Source organism: Bidens hawaiensis, unplaced genomic scaffold (assembly GCF_021521415.1).
Source record: "Bidens hawaiensis isolate Kalapana, Puna unplaced genomic scaffold, B.hawaiensis_p1.1 tig00006258_1, whole genome shotgun sequence".
NCBI lineage: Eukaryota > Viridiplantae > Streptophyta > Magnoliopsida > Asterales > Asteraceae > Bidens > Bidens hawaiensis.
The window spans coordinates 1,280,406-1,304,261 of NW_027491415.1; the positions used below are offsets into that span (position 1 = coordinate 1,280,406).

The following is a 23,856-nucleotide window of genomic DNA, read 5'->3' on the forward strand; positions in this document are numbered from 1 at the left end:
AATGTTAACGAACTTTAAAATCCTATACACACATACACGATAATTTAAGAATCAATTTTACATTAAAGAAATAGATGTAAAAGTGGGTTAAACAACTTCCTTAGGGTGAGATTGAATGAAATGGGATAAAGTAGATGATGTGATGCTTACGTGAAATTAAGGATATAAATGTATATCCCGTAGTCTAATAGTATGTTGACGTTGTTATGGTCCCTAACGAAAATTTTAGTAATGATAGTATAATTAAATATATGCACAGAGAATTGATACAATTATTTAATACCAATTTATAATAAAGTTGTTAGATTTGTTTGGTGAGTGAGAAATAAGTTAAGTCAGAATATGTATATTTGTTGTTGCTTGATTTAATGCATGTAACAACGTTATGAATATAATAGCAGATAAATTTGTTTGGTGAAAGAGTAGTTTGTTTTGGTACCTATTCATCCATTGATAGCATCATTACCACAGAATATTAATTTATAATGGTACGAATACAAATAGTGAATAAATATTATTTTACCTTTGGATATAGTATAGTATCAACTATCAAGTGATACTCATTCGATCAACCGAAATTACTACACCCAACTATGTAATATTGAAAAAATGTATAACAAACAGAATATTTTAACTTGGTAGAATTGTTGTAGAATTTCAGTTTTTACTAATACCCATGAAAAAAACTCTTGAACTCAACGGGTTATAAGCACATTCTTAACATGTAAAAAACGTACATGAAAGACATATCACATTGCTATCTTGCATTTAACATTGCTTATATATCAATTTATATGCTAGATCTTTGTAAATTAACACATTTATGACAGTAACATAATACATACAACAGAGTTTTTACAATAAGTTGTAACTCCGTAAAAACTATGAAAAGGAACCAAAATGGATTAATAAATGTAATTTTGTGTTTAAAGGAATTTAGGAATAATCTCACTCTCGCCAAAATAACAAAGAGGAAAGCGACCTGGCTTGCAACAGATTAGTCGCTCGGGTGGGCATGATAACTAGATGCTAGGAAATCGAAAAATGTGATGGATAGAAGAGAAACAAGACAAAAAATAGTTTGAGGTCGAGATGGGTAGGAGAGAAACAAGAACAAGAAGCGTGTTTGCCTCAAGGTCCGACATCAGGTTGGGTCTTATTGTGACAACCTTTACCCAAACGAACCAAAAACATACAGACTAACATAAACGAATTAGTTGCCTGGGTGGGCGTGATAACTAGCTAGATGCTAGGAAATCGGAAAATGTGATTGATAGAAGAGAAAGAAGGCAAAAAAATTTGAGGGTCGAGATGGGTGGAATAGAAACAAGAATGAGAAGCGTGTTTGCCTCAAGGTCCGACATCAGGTTGGGTCCCATTGTGACAACCTAGACCCAAACGAACCAGAAACATACAGATTAACAGAAGAATAAATTAGAAGGGCTTTTATTTTATAAAAGCAGTCTGGCCCAAGAAGGGGCCACATGCATAAGGCTATGTTTTGAGATAACGTGAAATGTAAAATAAATAAAGACATGAGTGGTTTCATCTTTCAACATATCGAAAATTAAAAGTTAACTTCGCTACACGCAAACATATTATACAAAATTTATTTAATAGTTATGTGTGTAATAGTTATGTGTGTAGCGAAGTGAACTTTAAATTACTTTCAACTTTATAAAAATCCTTTTTCGTTGTCATTTGATTATGTACATATTATTATTTTCATTTGTGTGTTCATGTGATTGTGTTCTGGTGGCTTAGTTGACTCAACTCTAAATTCGTACATAAACAAAGTGTGTAAATAAATATGTAAACAATGAACCCAAACAACATCATAAATTGGTCTAAAATTAAACAAACACAGAATTTTATAATAAATATGTCGAATACACTTGAACTAAACAATGACAACTTATTTAATGATACATACACACAACAACCGTAATTACTATCCAATTCTATATTGTTCCAACCAACACTTGTACTCTGTGTATAGTTGTTGGTACATTGATCATCACTATCATAACCACCGTTAGAATCTCCATATTCCTGATTTGTCCTTTCAATGTCATTACCCTCCACCGAATCATAATATTCCGTCCAAGTTATGCATGTCTCCGGATTTATGAATCCGTGTTCGGTGAACTGGAAATCAGACGGTTCTATGAAAGTGGTGGGGACCACATTCCTCACCAACTCCCATCCGTCAGATTCCCAGTTCACTGCTGAACTAGAAGACAGTTCAGCAATCCTTTGTCGTGCATTAATGAAATTCGAATTCACATTCGAATTTTCACTCTCGGATGTATTATCGTCTGAGAAATTCGATTCAGACCAATCGAACACGCATCTTGGCGACCATTCATCGGACGTTATTTCTGACGGTGGCGAAGAACATGATAACAGAACCGGGTGTTGAAGCAGTTGATCGCAACTCCATCTTTCCAAACGGTTTCTTCTTAAACACTTCGATAAAAAATCACGTAATTCTTCAGAAATGTGAGCTGGAAAGTTTGGTAACTCGTCAGAGTACCCAATTTGACACAGAGAGTCAACTCCTCTGTCTGGCCAAGCAGGTTGTCCAGTGATCATTTCAATCACCGTACAGCCTAAGGACCAGACATCAGATTCTGGTCCTTGATACTCCCCACGAACAACCTCTGGGGCCATCCACAACGGACTACCACGAGTCCTAGACACCAACCCACCCACCTCCATCGCCGACCCAAAATCCGCCAACTTAGCAACCCCATAACCCACTCCAATCAACACATTCTTCCCCTTAACATCACAATGAACAATATTCCTCTCATGAATGTACCTCAAACCCGACACAATACACCGCGTGTAACACCGAACATTAACCTCATCCACACCATGTCTAGCCAAGTCAGCAACCGTGCCACCTGGCATATATTCCATGTGTAAGTTCCTATACACCATGGACAAGTTTTCTTTTGTGTAGTCATCACCGAGATACCGAACAATGTAGTTACTCGACAACGTTTTAAGAATCCGAATCTCGGATTCTAAAGCTTGACACAACCGGTTTGTGTCTTGTTTTGCTGACTTAACCGCGAATATGGAACCGTTGGTCTTGTTGACGGCAAGATTAACGGTTCCGAATGAGCCTTTGCCTATGCATACACCTCGAACCCAATTTGGTGTGTTGATCATTTTTTCTTTTCTTTTTTTGAATGAATGAAATAATGAATATGTGAATTATATGGGATATGGTTTGATAGGTGATGAAAAGGTGGTATTTATAGATAGAATAAGATGAAAGTCGGCTCAAGAAGAAAGATACGGTGGTTTATCTTGATATATATAGTTGATAGGTAGTTGGAGAGTAATGAAACAAGAATTTCGTATTTATTTAGTAATAAGTTCAAGAATGTCAAATCAATAAATTATTTATTTAAGTAACAAATTTTACATCCTAAGTTTATTCTATTCTACTCTAATTATGCAACATAACAACGTGGTACAAGACTATGTTTTATGTAGGGGTGTACGTGGTGTGATTTAGTGCAGTTTTTGGTTAAAACCAAACCGAAAACTAAAACTTTGGTTTTTGGTGTTTTTAAAACTGTTTGGTTTCGGTTTTCATTTTGGTTTCGGTTTGGTTTCAGTTTATCGGTTTTTGTCATTTGAGCTTGAAAATTTTAAGCTGAAAAAAAAGTTTACAAAAAATAATGAATTTAAGTATAAATAATTTTGTTAATTGTAAAATAATAGACTATTATACATTTGATCAAAAATATTGGAGTTACGTATTTATCAAATTCTTATAAATTTCGTAATATAAAATATTAAAAAACAAAAATTGAGGAATTCAGTGCGGTTCGGTTTTTTCGGTTTTTTTACATGCAAAACAAAAACCGAACCGTTAGTGCGATTTTTACAAAAACATAAAACCAAAAGTCAGTTTTTGTTTCGGTTTGGATTTTTCGGTTTTTTGGGTTCGGATCGTTTTTCCGGTTTCTTGCACACCCCTAGTTTTATGGTTTGGTTAGTTAAAACACAACGTCAATGTCATGTAGACAGTAAACTTTGACTAACAAACTCTTTAACAAAGTATTATGGTTTATTTGGATATTATAAAAACAAAATTTGATTGGCTGAAATCATGACCGCCAACTCCGCCGTCACTGACACCACCATGATCGTCGTTGAAACCACCACTACCCAACCCGTCGCCAAATCCACAATGAAACACTAAAAGAAGAAAACGTAAAAGGTATTGAACCTAAAAGTTAGAAAAAAGTGTATATTTTTTATGGGTTTCATATTTTGTATAATACCTTAAACCTAATCGAACAAATCTATTACCCGAGTGCCCAATAACCGATTGTTATAAAGGCCAGGGTTTAATTAAACTTCTAAACATCAAAAACTTAACCGAAATTTTAATACAAAAATTGATCAACACCCCGATATCAAATTTTGAAGATAACGAACTATGTTTATAAATTAAAATGTTTTTTATGCAATGAAAAACAAAAGACTTCTAAAGAATTCTGTTTTAATTTTTCCTTTAAACTTTGTGAGGTAGATATTTATTCACTTGGAGACGCGTTTGAAGTTGTTTGAAAGATTAAGAGTTTGTAAAATGGAAGGGTGCCTAAAAACAAAGCTATGGATAATGGATATGGAGATATAAGTGGATAAGAGCTAGAAGATATTGTATAAATATATAACATACATTTTTGGGCTAAAAGATATCATTATCAATATGTAATATTTATGTTCAAATATTTAACATGTCCAAAATTTTGTACTATTTAAATAAAAAGGACATGTATAATTGTACACACACAACTTCCTATCGCTTAAATCCGACAAGATCTTCTTCATGTCTATTCAGTTAATTTTTATGGGACTAATGAATGGTTCATAACATATAATCAGCCGGAAAAGAATAATGAATGGTTCATAACATATAATCAGCCGAATTTTTGTTTTAGTTTTCATTAACTACAATTATAGATTTTTTGGTGGTCATTTGTTTATTGTATAAACGGACACAAACAAAAACAAAGGAACGTAAACAAACACTAAAAACATAAACAAACATGTGTTAATTGAAAAATAAAATCAGTATTTTTAATCCAAAACATCAAACCTAATTAATTACCTAAATATATATATATATATATATATATATATAAAGAAGTTCACATTTTCTTGATAAAGGTTAAATGACTTTTTGTTTAGCAAGTGAAAACAAATGTAAAAATTTTAAAGTATTCAAAACCTTTAATTAACAAACACGACGTAACTACCATGAACGAAAGGATGTAATAGAACGAACATAAACAATTACATTACTGAAAGTTCACAAAGATAATTGAACGAAAGTGACCTTTGTTCATCTTAGTTCGTTTAGTTAACTGAACAATGTTCATATGATATTCATTAAATATTAAACAAACGAACATACAAACTTTCCGGCGAGTGGTCGACGAACGTGATGGAGACACATATGTAAGCATAGAAAAAAGAGAGGGTGGCGCTGTTCATAAGAGTTTTTGAGTTCGTTTTGCTTTTTATTTTTTAACCTCAAATTTATGCTCTTACAATTAGAGGTGTTTTTTGGGTTTCAAACTTTTTCATCTTGACCCTAAATCCAACCCAAATCTCGCATGGGTAGTTCGGGTTTGGGGTTTTCTGATTTGGTTAATTGTGTTTCAAGTATCCTAGAAAACAAAAACCATACAATAAATAGTAATAAAAACTATAATGTTACAATTAAAGTAACATATTTTTCTTTGTAACGTAAATAACCAAACAAAAAACCAACATAAACCGATAAAACAATTTTAAAAACAGAGAAAAATTTAACAAAGTCCAACCTTGATAAAAAAAAGATCAACAAAAGCGTCTTCAATTTGACGTGAATAGTGTGTTCACTTACGGTTGCTATTAGTGATAAGTAGAGTATGTGCATAATCAATAAAAAAGTCAATCCGTAATAGATGGAATAAGAGTATTCGATCTTGGCCTGATTCTAATAACATTAGCGGTTAATTGTTAGCCTATTATATATAAAGATATATTTGGTTTTAAAACTAAAAGTTTGAGGTTGACCCGAAACCCATAAATTAGACCTGAGAACCAACCCAAATTACTTTAGTTTGGGTTAGGGTTAGTTCTCTATCGGATTCGGATTTTTCGAATCGGGTTAGTCTAGGTTCAGTTACAGGTTTTATCAGATTAGGTTTCAAGTTTCACGTAAAAATAGTAGCTCTAGCTAGTTACAATCTTATCCAGTAAATTATTTTTCGAGGTTTCATGTAATCATGTCAATGGGACATGATTGATTTTGTTTGTTTGTTTATTTTATACATATTTTTTGCATTATTCGTGAACTTTCTTTCTTGATTATAAAATGTCATGTCCTCTTATTTGTGTGGTAAAGAAATAAAAAAATTAAATATAGAAGAAGAAAACAGTTGTATTCGAGACGGCAGAACACATGGAGAACGCGACTGGCCACAGAGATAAAGGCTAAAAGTAATCTGGAAGTGGGACCCGCTTGATGACATGGCTATAAGCCCTACCAATAGACTTGTGTAGACCAAAGTATGTAGACGTGTACAATCAGACTCCATAAAACTAAAAGTGTATTTCTAATTGTAACTTCTAGATTTAATAATAATAAATCTTATACATATTGTGAAGTTGGTATTATTTATTTTTGTATCAAACTGATAGTTACATATTATAGTTCCCCCCACTAAATCAGGCATTTATAATTAGAGAGGTCTTTTTAGCATATATATGAATATGAGGTATATTTAGGCTTTAGTCAATCTCTTAAATTTGTAGTTGATTTAGATTTCTTTGTGCCTTCAAGCATTTGATCATATCAGTAACGACACTTATGTTATAGCTTTTTTTTAACGACGACTCACACATACATTCACTTATATTTTTGAACTACACCAAAAGAAATAATGAAGCCCGTGCCAGGAGCCAAGACTAAAATGATGGTTATCGTAATAAAAATATGATTTAAATAATAAATCGTATTCAAATTTATATTTTCTTCGATTGACATTATCTCCTTTTTAGCTTCTAATTTGTTTTCATTTCAAATAAAAGGACTCAATTACAATAAATAGGCAGGTAAGCGGGCAACAAGCTGTGCCGCCACTAAACTTTTGAATGACAAAACCTATCTTACTAAAAACAAAATTATCCTATCAATCAAACACCATGTATATTGATTGTATTATAGGACTTTAGAAATTCTTTGATTAGGATAAGTCATATATATAGAATTTATATTGGGTGGTGTGATGAGATTGAATGTGGCAACCAAAAGTGAAGTTGTGATAAAGGTATTAATGGAGGTATGGCTCATTCTGAAGTCCACATCAACCTCAACCACAAGTATCCAATTCAAGATCTTGGTTCATACCTTCTTTGCTAGTTAGCTCAATCCAACTAAATATCACTTTCTGATGCAATCTTGTCATTTTCCTTTTATAAAGCTCAAAAAAAAATAGAACTTTTTATTAACTTTTTTTTTCTTTTGTTAATTAGGGAACTTTGAAAAAGAAAGTTAAATTGTTTAATACAATTTGCCTTACCACAATTTGAAGCGTTTGAAAGGTTAGAAACGATCTGGTTTTTAATAGGAAAGCGATGCAACTTATAGCGTGGTGGAAATAGTCAAAACTTTGGGTTTTTAATGTGAGTGAAAAGTAGGTGGTAATCGGAGACAATAATGTGGGATAGTTGGAGAAAGTTTAATGTGTAGTCTTTTTGTTGTTTTCTAGTTGTTTGTTTAGTCGTTTTTTTCCTGTTGGTATAGTCGTGATGTTTGTGGTGTTGTTCTTGTGGGCCGAATAGCTTCTTGCTATTCCGGCTTTGTTGCTGAATATATTGTTTTTCTGTTGGTCGTTCAAAAAAAAATAGGGTACTTCAATTATTTAATACATGATAAATAGGTCGTTACTAGCAAGTTGTGCAACTTATTTAGCTCGTTTGAAACACAATTGTAATTCAACATGATATGACTTGACTCGACTTAGATTGTATAACCTGAGTTTAAGCTAAAGTAGCTCTCTTGAGTAAATTTTCATCAATTTTTCTCTTGTATATTGATAGTTCGGTTTAATGTTGGTAACATGTTATGTGTTATAAGAATTCAGACTTATACTGTTATGAGTTCGAGCTTGAGTAGATACTATCTATACTCAGCTCTTTTGTGGAACAACCTTAGTTGATTATGGTTTACCATAAACTGACCGACAAGAGCTTGTGTCTAGACTCGAACCCATTCTTTTTCGAAAATTTTTTATAAATAGGAAATACTAATGAGGTGTAATGGTTTATAGGAGAGAGAATTTTATTTTTGGGTTTCTAGGTGTTCAGCAATTTCAAATGGCGGAACCGACCATGGTAGCATAACCTGTCAGAAGTTGTCTGGTGACATGGACGTTAATTTGGTGTTCCGCCATTTCAAATGGCGGAAGCCAAATAAAAACCACATGTTCCGCAATTTCAAATGGCGGAACACAATTTTCACCCCTTCTAGGCTACCCTTATTTATTTTTATCACTTCCGCCATTTGAAATGACGTGAGTGAATAGTGTAAATCCTGACACATCTGACGAGGGGTGTTGACCAACACTATTCACTTCCACCATTTGAAATGGCGGATGTGAACAGTGCAGACAATTGACACATGACATAACTTTCTCCACCTTTTTGACCACATATTCACTTCCGTTATTTCAAATGACGGAAGTGAACAGTGTTATTATGACACCTTTTTGTCTGCATGTTTTTTGACCACACATTTTATTTACCCTCACTATTCACTCTTGCCATTTCAAATGGCATAAGTGTGTAGAATATAATAAAAAATATCATAGGTTTAAAAAAAGTATATTTTAAATAGCTAATTTATTTTTTTCATTTTCTCTACATATATAATATTTTTTGAAAATGACAAATAGGCGTTTTATTGTTAACGGGTTTTATCACATTGCACTCTCGTGTCTTCAGGCGAGTCTTTACGGTTGAACCATACCTATAATTTGTTTAGTAACCATACCTATAATTGAAATACTTTATAATAAAAATACCATACAATACATAATTTTGAAATAGCATGAGTGAATAGTGTCGTAAAAAACCAGGACAATCTTGTCAAAAGTGTCATAAAAATTCTATATTATATGGTATTTTTATTATAAAGTATTTCAATTATAGGTACGCTTACTAAACAAATTATAGGCATGGTTCGACCGTAAAGACTCGCCCGAAGAAACGAGAGTGCGATGAGATAAAACCCGTTAACAATACACCTATTTTTCATTTTCAAAAAAAGATTATATATGTAGAGAAAATGAAAAAAATAAATTAGCTATTTAAAATATACTTTTTTTAAACCTATGATACTTTTTATTATATTCTACTGTTCACTTATACCATTTGAAATGGCAAGAGTGAATAGTGAGGGTAAGTAAAATGTGTGGTAAAAAAACATGCAGACAAAAAGGTGTCATAACAACACTGTTCACTTCCGCCATTTGAAATGGCAGAAGTGAATATGTGGTCAAAAAGGTGGCAGAAAGTTATGTCATGTTAATTGTCGGTACTGTTCACATCCACCATTTCAAATTGCGGAAGTGATAAAAATAAATAGGTGTAGCCTATAAATGGTGAAAATTGTGTTCCGCTATTTGAAATGGCGGAACATGTGGTTTTTATTGGCTTCGCCACAACCGTAGCTTATGAACACCAAATTAACGTCCATGTCAACAGACAACTTCTGACAGGTTATGCTACCATGGTCGGTTCCGCCATTTGAAATGGCGGAATACCTAGAAACCCAAAAAAATTCTCTCTTCTATAAATCATTACACCCCATTAATATTTCCTATTTATAAAAATTTTTCATTCTTTTTCTATTAGTAAATCCCCCATTATTTGAAATACATTGTTCATAATGAAAAACCTTTAATATGTTTTGTTGTATTTTGTGAATTGAGTAAGTGAATGTCAAAATGTTTGGAGGATATTGAAGTTTTGTGATGTTGTGGGAAGAAAATGGGTAAATGGGTCATATAATGCCCAACCTAATCGTACTGGTGACAATGCTACCTACATAACTAACTTCAACTACCAACACATATGACATATTAAACCCATAAGAGAAAATTTACCGTCTCAACTACTTGTCCCACATTTTAACAACTTGTGTATATTCATATTACTACGAGAAAATTAGAAGCGGTTGATATTAGAGATGGTTAATAACTTTCTTTTTAATTGTGATAAAAGTATCCACCCTCCGTGATTTTTACTTAAATATATATGTTACTAAGTTCATTACATTATCTTTCTACTTTTACTCATGAAGGAGTTGCGTTCAATTTATAGGAGTACCTTTAGTCTCGTCTTTTTATATGAAGATGTGAAAACAAGACAAAGTTGTTCCAAACTTCGTATAAATGCTTCTTGGTAGCTAAAAGGTAAATTTGACTTTTAATTTTCTCATCGCATGCTCAATCTTTTTGGGGGCGAAAATAAATCATAAAACTTAGTTCATTTTTGCAAAAATATTTCTTTTAGAATATACTCACCAATATTAAAGGAATCATTACTTATTAAGAAATTTGTCCCGGCAAAATATAAATTTTATGCTTGTAAGATCTCACATTGTCATACATAATATTCGAATGCGCATACTTGTAATTTTCACCCAAGAGTTCTTACGAATGTATGGATTTTCATCCGTGCAACAACAATAGAAGAGGAATAGTTATATTTTCCTTCTTTTAGAGGTATTTACAATCACGAAAGAACATGGGTATGCAATTTCTAACACTGAAATAAAGAATAACCCAATTTGAATCATCCAAACCAAAGTTAGGTCATATTCCAAAAAAACTTTTATAGATTTTTTCCAACTAATCAAACTGTATTACTTAAACAGACAATATAACGACAATAAGTAAATTCCTAGTGGTTTTTGAGTCACATCCTTTGTTATATCATATACTAGTTTGAGGCCCGTGTATTACACGGGTGATTGTTGAAAATTTTAAACTTTAACCATTAAGTGAAATACAGTCAACAAATTGATCATACATTGTTAAACAATTATAATTAAATTAAAATTACATAAATTACATAACTAAGATTACACAAATATGTTACAAATAGGTAAAAACTTCCTGTTACACTACATTGTTTATCAAAAATCAAAACTTTTAGTCCATATATGCTTTTAACTTTTAATAAAGTAACATATAGGCGTGCTTATAACTCTTGATATAGCTATATATAGTTGTCCGTGTGACAAAAAAGGTTCTCCAAGTACATACCAACTCTAGATAAATGATAATATATATCCATGATACTAATAAAAAAAATATTCATACACATAAAATATCATAGTTTTTAATCAATTAATATGATGTCATTTGAGAACATCTCCTTATGTTTATAAAAAAACGTGATTATCTCAAAAACCTTATACCTGAACTTTGATGATATAATTATTCATAAAATCTTTACAATTTGAAATTGATTGATCATCACAAATTTGTTGTCATTAATATTCTGTGTATAACAAATTTTTAATTAACTTTATATTTTACAAATAAAAATTGTATAATCAGGCAACATAAAAACCAAAAATTTAAATATAACAAAATGATTTGTTTATTTCATATGTATGTAATTTCCAGGAAAATGAAAAATACATACTAACATTAAAATCATGTTCAAATAATAGTGATTATTCAGAGTTAAAAGAATATTAGAAGATTTAAAGTTGTATAAAATGAATATAGTGATTCTTATTTATAATCGTTGAAAGTATGGGTGCCACTTTTACCTGTAACATGACCCAACCCAAGAAAATTCGTACCTGAACCCAAACTAACCTGACCCGAGAAACTTGAACCAAAGAAAATACTAACCCAACCCTGAACCGAAGTAATTCGGGTTGGTTCTTGGGTCCGAATTTTAGGTTTCGGGTCAACCCGAAAACTTTTAGTTTGAAAATCATATGTATTTTTAGGTATTAAAGGCTAAGCCTTAGCCGCTGCCGTTATCATAATTTAGTCCAAGTCGATTATTCTCATTCCACATATTATTAATCGAATGTTTATTGTTTATTATTTTAAATATAAACCATAATAAACACTTCAAAATTCACTAATCATCTCTTATAAATCCATATGGAGAATACTTCTTATATGTAGTAATGGATTTAGTTGGAATAAACCTACAATTTTAATGTCATATATTGAAATAACTTAAAAGATAAGAACCATATATGAAAATTGGTTGAAAAAAAGATGAGGAGAGCTATGGTATTGACAAGTGGCAAAAAATGACATCATTTTATTAGAATAGATAGATTCTATTAATTGACATTCAACTTAAGCCCGATAAAAAAAATATATAAAAAGGCCTAATAGTGTAATAGGGGATAAATTTCTATGGGCCTATACCCATTGCTTTTTTAATAAGACAATTGGGCTGGCCATCCAAAAAAGTTTAAATATCGGTTTAGTATTTTCATGGTTTCAAAACGAACTACAATCTCCCTACCACGGATATCGGGTGTACCGCATAACCAGCGAAGGTTGTTCGGATGGGATCACTAAGTAATGATGTATTAATATCTTTTAACACGATTTAATCAAACTCATTAAGTTACCACGAGCTCTTAACCAATCCATTTAGTAAAATGGACGTCTCAAAACGACTCAGATAAGGATAATTTATTTGTCTAAATATGTTAAACCTAAGATCACATAAGTTGTTTTGATGTGTAAACATGACACTGCGTAAACAAAGTCGTTTTGATCATTTTCTACGCCAAAAATAAATTTCTTCTTTTTATTAAAAAGACAACTAGAAGATGGATATAGGATTATTCTTTTGGCCTCTCTTTTTTAGCTTTTTCTTTGTTATATATATAAATCTATTAAAGAAAAAACCTTTAAAGTTTGTGATTTACATGTTTAAAAATCTTGTTTTATTGCACCTCGTTATATTTCTTATGGTTTTTGAAAGCCAAAGTATATCAAAGTTGAAATATGGTCAGATCACTAAGATTCAAAATAAGTGGAATCAAGTGAACCATTCAAGAATAAAGAATCAAATGAACCATTCAATATTGCACTAAAGAATCTCAATAATTCAGCAGCATATCTTGACGCATCAAACAGTGACTTCAACGGCTAGTTTCTTAGCTTCAAATACATTGTACACTATGCATTATAACTTGTACTCGTATCCAAAAATATAGAATGAATTCTTAGAAATTAGAAGTTAAAAATAACTTAATATGTTAAAAAGAATGAACAAATAAAGTAACTAAGATGTTCTATTGTTACAATGTTGTCAAACTATGAATACTAAATATAAATGTTTCTTGAATCTTGATGATCTTTATAAACAAAAACGACCCAATTGAACGATCACTACACTCGTATCATCAACCGATCCTCGTGAAGCTGAGAGTTCGACAAGCTTCTTGCAAGCGGATAATACTTCTGATTTATCACTTGATGCACAAAATGGTCTAGCTAAATCGACCGCTTCTTGATTTGAAACCTTTTCCCATAAACCATCCGAAGCCATTATCAAGAACTCGAACTCGGGTATGATTTTAAACATTTTGGTTTCTGGTTCAGCGCTAATCCATTGTTTGAGGCTTCGGTCGCCAATGCCTCTTGAAACCGCTAGTGTTCCAAGAACTCGAGATATGCCTCGGTTAGAATCAACATAGCCACCCTGAAAAGTACCCGAAAAATATTAGTAATCAAGTTTTTTTATATAATAAATTAAATTAAGAATAATTAATAAAATATTATTTTTTTATAGAATTTTTACCAGTGATTCGATTCGTTGTTTTTCATCTGGTCTTGACGGACGGTGATCCGAAGTGAGGGCCTCTGCGGCCCCGCTAATACTGACAACAGCACGGCAATCACCTGCGTTTGATACGACGAGGCTGCCAGAGGTAATAATCGCGGTTACACAGCAAGCTCCACCTCGTTTTTCTTGTTTTAGAAACTCTGAATCTGTGTTTAAGTAACCTTGTTTAACTGCTTCAACTATTTCCTTTTCACCCCTACTTTCTACCTCATTTTGAATGTTTTTCTTGAGATTTTCGGTCACAAATTCCGCAGCTTTTGATCCACCGTGGCCGTCAAAAACACCGAAAAACGCCTGAAATTGTCGCGAAAAACAAGATCAAAACAGCATTCACTAAAACAACAACAAAAATCTAAACAAACAAATACTTGTACTCATGTAGTGGTGTATATGGATCGATATGTTCGGTTTTGGGGGTCCCGAACCAAAAACAAAAATGCCGGTTTTGGGATTATTACAACCGTTTGGTTTCGGTTTTTCGGGGGATTCGGTTCGGTTTTGTTATTTGTGATTGAAACCTTTTTGATAAAAAAAATAGCCAAAAATAATGAGTTTATAGCTAAAAAATTTTAATAGTTAAAATTTATTAACTAATTGATAATTTATTAACTATATACTTAAAACTATTATAAATAAAAACAAATTCTTTATTTAATTTCACACATAGATATTACTATAAATTACTTCAAAATTTAAACTAAAATGAAAATCTATAAAGTCGTTTCGGTTCCGTTTATTTACAACCAAGGCCGCATCCAAAAGTTCATTTTTCACAAAAACATAAAACCAAACCATCGGTTTTTATTTCAGATTAGTTATTTTGAATTGGTTTTTTTTCCATTTCATATCGGTTTTTGGTTTTATGCACATACCTAAACCAAAACTACCCCCTATAATCACAGTAATAGTAAAAAAATTAACTTAAATTAAAAAAATATTAGAAAAATTACCTGTTTACTTGTTCCATTGAACTCAACTATAGCATTAAACCTATCCTCCATATACTCTCTCTTTCCTCTCTTACAATAAACCGAATACTCATCTTCTTCAACCTCCACCTCCTTCCACCGGTCCTCCACCGTTGACTCCGTCGTTGACCGGTCAGCAGAGAAAGTCAAAGAAGCAACCGGAATATTTAGCCTAGTGGGTCTCTTTCTCTTCAACTGTGTAGGTGAAACAGAAACAGAAGAACAAGTACTCGTTACATCATCGTTTAAGCCTCTGAACAGTCCACTGGCGGGCGGTGGTGGTTTCTGCAGGCGGAATTTGAAGGATGGTGATGAGGAACAAGATTCCGGTGATGATTTGCAGAAGATTGAAGAGGAGACTCGTGGTGATGGAGAGAAGACAGGTGAGTTTGAGATTGCAACGGTACACATGTTTGGTTTGGTTTGGTTTAACGTTCGGATTTTTGTTTTGAGGATGTTTGGTTAATGTTGTTGTGGTGGGATTTATTTATATGGAGATGTGGAGTTGGAGAGAGAAGGTGGTCAAAGTGGGGCCCTTTTATTCTTCTCCGTGTTAATGTTGTGTTTGCTTATATTTTTGGTTGGACTAAATTGCCGCTCGAAGATTCGAATGTTTTGTTTGCTGAAGAAGAGTTTGGTACTTGGTTTACTTGATAGATCATTATTTAAATATATTAAATATATCTTTAAAATAAGCATGGAAAAAACTAAGGAGCTGTTTGTTCATTCAGATCTGAATGAGTCAGATCTGAATGAGTCTCTGTCTCATTCAGGAACAACACTAAGTCTGAATGATTCAGACCCAATTTTAACCATTCAGATGTTTTTTTGTTTGAAACCAAACAGTCTAGCCTGAATGAATCAGATGTTTACATCTGAATGGTTCCTTTCAGATGTAAACAAACAGCCCCTAAATTCACTGAGAAGAGTATGTTTGGGTGGAGAAAACGGAATGAACAAGAGAATGAAATAAATCATTACCGTTTATTTGTTTGTAGTGGCGGTGGTGGTCAAATGGTAATTGTGGTGCCCAGGTGGTGTTGTCTAGAGAGTATGATGCACGAGGATGAAATGAAAAAAAACAAAAGAGTGTTGGAAGGAATAGTTTTGATGGACCAAGATTCATAATGTAATAGTCGATTCCATTATACTGACCAACCAAAACCTCTTTTGCATTTCCTCGCAATGGCTCTAATTATTTACGTTATCATTCATGCATATCAAACGTTACATGATACTTACAGATTAAACATACCTTATGTTTAGGTCAGACCTTACTTTAGTCTCTGATCCCGAATTAGTTGGGGCAATGTATATGTATTTATACACTTATTACTAATATACTCTATAACCCGTGTTAAACCTATTCTTTTTTTTATTAGGATCGTTTTGCTAACAATTGTAACAAATTGAAATTACGTATGAAAAATAAGTAGTGAGCATTATATAACACTAAAAAGTGGTTTGCGTTGTATGTAACCATTATGTGTGTATATGTTTGTAGGTACGTGTATAACATATACACATAGAAGTTGCTATAACTGAAGCACCAATCTCAAGTTGCGCTAGAATATGCAATCTCGATCAAACTAATAAAATCTGGTTTTGATGAGGGTCTGGTCAAACAATTTTTAAACATGATTTAAACATTATTCAAATGTAAGATTTATTGAAACTTAAGCTTATAAATTGGTCTAGTTAGTTTTGTAGAAGGGCAAAAATGTGAAATCAAAGAATCACAAGTAGCCCATGAAGAGAATTGGGGGTAGCATGTGATTTGTGATTGTTGAAAGGTCAAACACGTTATTTGTATTATGGGCTAAATACTATACATACTAGATGCATTTGACTCGTTACACTCCTCCTGTTGCTTTCTCGACTCACCAATCAAAACAAACACATCTCAAAATCTATTAACAACTTGTACCTCAAGAATGATTGGTTGTACAAGTACCTAAATTTGGTCATCCTTGGTTTGGGAAGCAAAAGCATCTTATGACTGATCCATGTTTTTCATATTCTATACATAATTTTTATTAGCTGGGTAAAGGGTGGGGCCAGGTGGCAGTTATTTTGGAAAATGTATCATATTCTTGAGGAAACTACAATGAAAGTGTGTTTATTGTTTTGTATTTTGTTTTAGATTGATTTATCACTAAGGACATGACTAGACTAGGCAAAATACCATTTTATATGCGTGTCTTTAGGGTTAAGAGTCAAAGTTGTTTCAATCAAAATGAAATGTTTTGTTTGCTGATAATAATAGTGCATGACCAAGTATAATGAGAAACTGGGTAAAAATATTGTTTCAATAATTTATAAACGAGTACAATAAAATGACAGATAAACGGACAAGTTACGTCACAATCCTCTTTTGGATAGTGTTTACCATGCAAACGAATCATACACAATGGAAGAATAATGATTGTGTGAATCAAAAACGTCCTAACCTTCTCGAAAGCTTCAATCGAACCTTAAAAATGAAGAATTTTTAAATTTCATGGTTAATAATTTGGCTTCGCTATAGAAGTTAAGACTCGCAATAATAAACTAAAAATAAGTTGCATAGGTTCTATCAGTAAAAAAACACAAATCCAACATTTTTGTATCCATATCCATAATACAACAATTTCCATTTCACATATTTTATCATTATTGTTGTCTTTTCTCTAGCTCCGATTTTTTGTTTTAATCAATAATCAAAGTGATTTTACGTAAGTGTTGGTTTAATTGAATAAAAAACCACATTTACTACTATTTAGTCCTGTGTGAACTATGTAAGCAAATCCAATGTATAAGATTTTAGTAAAGGCATAAAAATGTTGGAAGGCTTAAATAAATTATAATATCCTTTTAAGGTATAAAAACATATACTCCACTAATTACGGTTGCAACAAGGGGGATGCCTGCCCAGCTTTTTTTAACAAAGTTTATAGCCTTTTACAAAATAAGCTTAATTTGGTGTTTAGTTTAGCATTTTAAGCTTAAAGTTATTAGCTTATATAAGCTAATTTGAAGAAGCTTGTTTGAATATGGATTTTTAACTTATTTGAAAAAGCTTATTTGTAAGGATTTAAGCATGTTAGGTTATCATTATGGAGAAAATAAAAGAGGATGTCTTGCTTTGGCTAGGTGTCGAATCACAAATTTATATTGTGTTCTCATATCGTTATTTAGTTCCTGTCTCTTTGTTTGCTCGTTTGTGGGCTAAACTTGAGCCTTGTTCAGTTGTTTTTATATACCCATTAAAAATAATACAGATTTCCAATTGCCTAATTATAAGATCATAAATGGAAAGTTATATCATATCACTGGACTTGAGATTAAAAACATTTACTGTGAATTTGTGATTAAACATAACTAAGGATAGATCAACCCTATTCAATTCAAGGCTAGTAAGTTCAAGCCCACTAGAGTTGCACTAAAAAATGATTAAGCCCAATAATTGCCTTTGTTGATTAACCTCTTTAAAGAGTTACATGGCCGAGTTAGAGGCTTGGAGCCTTTATCTTACTAGCAAAGACATAAGATAAGTGGCTAAAGACTCCACTAACATCTAAATTGGTTTCGAATCAAACAAGTCTACCACCAACGAAGTTGATAACGTGTGCACTCGTTTTCATCCAGCGATATTTGAAGCTTCAGATAAGATTAGGGGGATGCAAATTCCAAAATCACCCATAAATAACAATTTTATTTAGTATGATGTGGGAACAATGAGATCAATACACGGTTTAGTATGAGGTGGAAACAACGAGATCAATTCCCGTAACAAGATTTATAAATATGCGTAAAAGAGAACTAGCATTCATAACGAAGGAATTACAGCACCACCGCACCAACCGATTACCGCTAGAGATAGGAAACACTACAGTCCAACCACAAATATCCTATAAACCAAGTTCATAAAATGAATGCATTTGATTTGACTTAAAAGAGTCTCAGTTTTTAATTCAACTACTGTCATTGAGTAAAACAATAAGTTGCAAACAACACATAGCCTTAACGTGTATGCAAGTAAAGAAAATAAGTTTAATTAGATTGTTACAAATCATGCTACGCATTACAAAAATCCTTCCAAATTACGTACACTTATGTCACCCACAATAAAGCTAATTTTACAAAGACAATCACTAACAAAATGAAACTCCTTGATTCCATGTTGATGCTCGGTTAATATTTACGCTATCAAATTCCTGGTCGATTGTATCATCGCGACGTTCTAAACACTCATTTAACAAATTCATAAGACATGTACAAATGACAATAAAAATACATGTAATTTTAATATTTAACAACTCTAACCTGTTGCTTAATTCCAGCTATATGTTAAATTTTCAATACAGTATTAAATGATGAAAACAAATTATAATCAAATTAACCTATGTCGAATGGTGAAAAATTTATATAAGCATACTCAAATATATAAGAAAAAAAGGGATCCAAGATTTGTATAAAATTACAAATTTTGATATAAACAAAAACCACTAGTTCCGAAATTCAATTTATACCCCCAGAACAAAGCCATCAAGAAATCAATCATTAGATCTCAAAACTTGCAGCTGAAAGAAGAGGCAAACTTAATAACAAAAAAAAACAAAAAACAAAACTAATACTTCAAAGTACAAATATAGTATCCCAACGTCCAAATGCAACACCAATAGATACACCGGATAGCGAGGGGAACATTTGTTCTAGGCTCCAATAAATCAAAACTTACCGATACTATTTAGTTTCAGCAAATCACATTATAATATAATGAAGCCACAAAAACATAATTTGAAAAAAATGTTTAAAGTCAAATAAGTTCTAGCATATTAAAACAAATTCAACTCAGTCCCTTAGATGTTCATAATAATTGCGATCATGCTCGCAAATCATTACAGGTCTGTATTGGCTCATCATAGTCAATAAAAAGCTATAATATGCTAGAACTTGTATGAATTTAAAACTATGTAAAATAATGTAGCTGTTCAAATGTTCTCTAATGAATACAAAAAATATCTAAAGAGGATTTAAAAAAATGTAAAAACAGCATGATTAATATTGCTTCTAGGGAACGAGTCAGACAGAAACAAAGTGAATTCATGCCGACCAGATAAGCGAAGCCTTAAAAAAACATTAGATAATAATAATAGAACTAGATTAGAAGACAAAGATTGTCACCCAGCCGCTGAGGATGTATTGTAAACCCTAGTTGAGTTTGAGTTGTGAGTTTGAGATGGTTTGTTATATAGAGGTGAAGTAATGGCATCGGATGGTTGAGATATATTTTTCGAGGAATGGACGGCTAAGATGTATAAGCTGATTTGGGATAGCCATTTTTTAGGTCAGGCTACTTTAAGTAATTTTTTTCAATTATTATTTTTTTTTTACAAAAATAAAAATGTAAAGTGTCATTTGACAAATAATGCGAATTTAATTAAAAAATATTATTTTTTGCATATGGCATTTCACGTTTCCTAGTTTTTACCAATTACATTCAAATAACTAACCCTGTTAAATTCAATTGTTAAGTCAGTGGAAGACATGTGTTTTCAATATTTCTTTATTATAATATTTATTTCAATGAATTGCGGTTTTCGTCCTTGTGGTTTGTCCACATCTACGGTTTTAGTCAAATAGTTTCAAGTTTGCAATTTTCGTTCATATAGTTTCATTTCATTTGCAATTAAGCCCGAATTTATTAATGTCGTTAACTCATTTGCGTACCTCTCACGTGACAACCAGTTTTGTTGTTTTTTTCTCATAAATATATCTTAGTCCTAATTCGCAAGCCCCCTCGCGTGAGGGGCTAAGGTGTATTTGGGGAAAAAGGAAAAAAGAAGGGAAAAAATTGCTCCTCACGTGAAGGACACACTGATGGGTTTAATGACCAAACGAAACAACATTAGGGAATTTTCGGGTTTAATTGCAAGTGAAATAAAAACATAGGGAAGAAAATTGCAAATTTGAAACTATTGGACTAAAATAGCAAATTTGGACAAACCAGGGGACGAAAACCGCAATTCACTGAAATAAGTATTATAATAGAGAAAGAGTGAAAAAGACATGTCTACCCCTGACTTAACAATTAAATTTAACGAAGTTAGTGATTTGGATGTAATTGGCAAGAACTGGGAAACGTAAAGGATCTATATGCAAAAATAAACTTTCTGAACTAAATTCGCATTATTTGTCAAACCATAATGACAAAAATGACGCTTTACTCAAAACAAAATAAATCAATAAATGGTGAAATATTGATAAAGTCAAAACCTTTATAACACCAAGAAGAAGTTTGAGGTTTTGAGTTTAAGTATCTTATATAACACTATAACAAAGGTTTATTGTTAAAAAAAGAACATACTTCAATATAACTCGAACCGGTAGCTAGAAACATCTAAATACAACCACCAGGATAAAATAACATTAACACTGACCCCTTAAACAAAACAACCATACCACCTTTAACACAAATTTGTATTCCAATCCTAAGGAATTCACATGAAGCACCTTTAATCTATCCCTTACCCACATAATCCAATGACCTTAATTTCCTCCACCAAGTTTGCTAAATAATCGACATCCCTTCATGCACAACAACATTCTATTCTGAGTCTTCTACAAACTTTAAAAAAGTAATCATGGAAAGCTTTTTCCTCACCCCAAAGGATCCCACCTTACACATGCGTCACCTTTGACATTCTAGAAGGATTGACTCTAAGATCATCCTAGAGATGATAAAAAAAATGGAGTATCTTGGTGAAAAAGATATCGGTCAATAAAAGGACGACAACACATCATCAATAGTGCCACGTAGTACGAATGTCACTATCAGTCGGCTGTTTTACCCACCAACTTTCCTTGAGCACGTGTTAGTTCACTGATTGGAAAATCTCTAACAATGCAAGTGACACACTTCCTTTTCTCCCTCCCTTCAGCTATAAACATCATCTAAACACCAATGTTAAAAGGATTCCAATTCCACGCGCAAGTATTCTCTAGTACTTAGCTCTCCTATATTTCACAATTACCCATACCGGATCTCACGCTAGAGGGTGGTTACGAGAAGACCCCCCCCCCCCCCCTCTTCTTCTCGTAACGAGCTCATGATGTTCTGTTTTGCAGGTTACTGCACTCAAATTAACCAGATTATGTATCACCCCGTGGGAAATACTAACCTTCACCTAAGGACTAGTTATCTAGGCCGAGGATTGAACTAGTGTTTCTTAAACATCTCAAACAAATCTCGAGTCTGAAAAGCATAAATCGCAGGAACTTTACATCATTGAGCAATGGCATGCCACAAATTCGAATGGACTACATGAAACAAAACGATGCTCGGCTGATTGATTATGTTCCTCACATAACAGGATATCAACAAACGGGGACTTGTTTTGGAAATATATGGCCAACAAACGATGATGTGAACAATTTGATTAAGCGGGAGATAAATATACCAAAAGATAATCATACTCGAGTCATTAAATAAATAATAACAAAGATAATAATATTAATGTTCACTATTCATATATATTAAATACAAATTGTCAAATCACCATGTAGACTTGATAGAAGCTCTAAAGAGGGTATCATTTGCCTTTATTGGGGCTTGAGGGTTTGTGTAAAAGTGGTAGATTTTAAAAACTATACACAACACAGAATGATGTTTGTGCTCAGTAACCGCCCCACACCCAAAGGGTTAAATCCCCTTCCAAACCCCTATGTTTTGGTGCTTGGGGCGCAAATATATTATGTGACATGTGGGGCGTTGTGGGGTTAATGCCCACAACACAATCTTATAACGTATACGTTTAAAATTCATATACCATTCTTATTTATGGGTGAAAATTAAAGTATTTGGGACACGTTGACTTGTTGACCCTCCAACTAGTTAATTTTTTTTATTAACAATGACAATTGGCTATTTAATGAAGTAACTTTCTTTTAATTTGATCATTTACGTTAAAAATCGTCAAAAAAACAATTTTAACCTTTTTATTACAAATCAAACAAATTGCATGTTTCACTCGATGAAATTAAAATTCCAATCATAGCGATAAAAGTAAACTCCAACCAAAGGACCAAACGTGTCATCACACAAGCTGTTTTACAACACGGGTCGACCATTAGATCATATTTCAATAGATGACTCAAGTATCAAGTATAAAGACAAGTATCACAATCTATACTATATATAATACATCAAACAAGGGCAAATTAAGACACCCATTTTTAAGTAATTTACAACACTTAAAGCATTAAATACATGTGTAATTAAGGGTAAACTTGTCTTTTAAACACAATTCACTCAACTTACAAGTTTGCCCCCTCATCTTTAACCATATCATGTTTTTAGTTTCAACTTTAAACCAACTTCTCACCACGATTTTTAAACGACAATAAGTTTTTCATACGTTAATATTTTTGTAAAAATATTGCATCATAAAAACGAGTATTTTATTCTCTTTAATTTGTATATAATATTATTATAATTTTTTCAATTGAAAAAAATTAATATGTTACGTAGGGGTTTTCAATGCCGGTTTTGATTGTTTTTAAACGAAAACTAAACCATTATAAAATGAAACCAAACTGTTATTAATGGCCTGGTTTTGGTTTGGTTTAAGAGTTTAAGTTTTGATAATAAAATTTGCTTAAAATGATTATTAATATAATTGTATCATCAATTCCAACTAAGTCAATATATGATACTTGAAAGGATAAAGGAAGTAAAAAAAACGACAGAAAGTAAACAACCCAGCTGTGAAACCAAGCCGGTGACCAGTTTCAAGGTTTTAAACCGAACCATGAACACTCATAATTGTTACGTGATTAATAGAGTCCGCGTTCAAAGACCCATTAAATCGCGCGGGCACTCGTCTAGTAAAGACATAATCATAACATAAATTATATAGATGTTAAAACATGTCATCTCCCATCTGTTTGCATATGTTCTTACATTACTCGTTCTTTACTTTCG

General features: G+C 32.3%; 2 protein-coding genes and 2 non-coding genes across 4 annotated transcripts; all 4 read right to left on the bottom strand.

Annotated features, from left to right (window-relative positions):
• Positions 1 to 1,737: 1,737 nt before the first annotated feature.
• On the bottom strand, positions 1,738 to 3,390 carry LOC143631864 (mitogen-activated protein kinase kinase kinase 18-like). Its single transcript, XM_077100487.1, has one exon. The coding sequence runs from the start codon at positions 3,178 to 3,180 to the stop codon at positions 1,738 to 1,740; it is 1,443 nt and encodes a 480-aa protein (XP_076956602.1). The 5' UTR covers positions 3,181 to 3,390.
• A 9,943-nt stretch (positions 3,391 to 13,333) lies between these two features.
• Positions 13,334 to 15,346, bottom strand: LOC143631906 (putative protein phosphatase 2C 25). The gene is made up of 3 exons (XM_077100536.1): positions 14,874 to 15,346; positions 13,879 to 14,217; positions 13,334 to 13,779 (listed from the first exon to the last, which is right to left on the bottom strand). Exons 1-3 carry the CDS (start codon positions 15,300 to 15,302, stop codon positions 13,435 to 13,437), a joined length of 1,113 nt encoding a protein of 370 aa, XP_076956651.1. The 5' UTR covers positions 15,303 to 15,346; the 3' UTR covers positions 13,334 to 13,434.
• Positions 15,347 to 19,517: 4,171 nt separating this feature from the next.
• LOC143631917 (small nucleolar RNA snoR136) lies at positions 19,518 to 19,659 on the bottom strand. Its single transcript, XR_013153455.1, has one exon. It is a non-coding gene; the product is annotated as a small nucleolar RNA snoR136 (small nucleolar RNA).
• Positions 19,660 to 19,718: 59 nt separating this feature from the next.
• LOC143631912 (small nucleolar RNA SNORD25) lies at positions 19,719 to 19,803 on the bottom strand. Its single transcript, XR_013153450.1, has one exon. It is a non-coding gene; the product is annotated as a small nucleolar RNA SNORD25 (small nucleolar RNA).
• Positions 19,804 to 23,856: the final 4,053 nt, after the last annotated feature.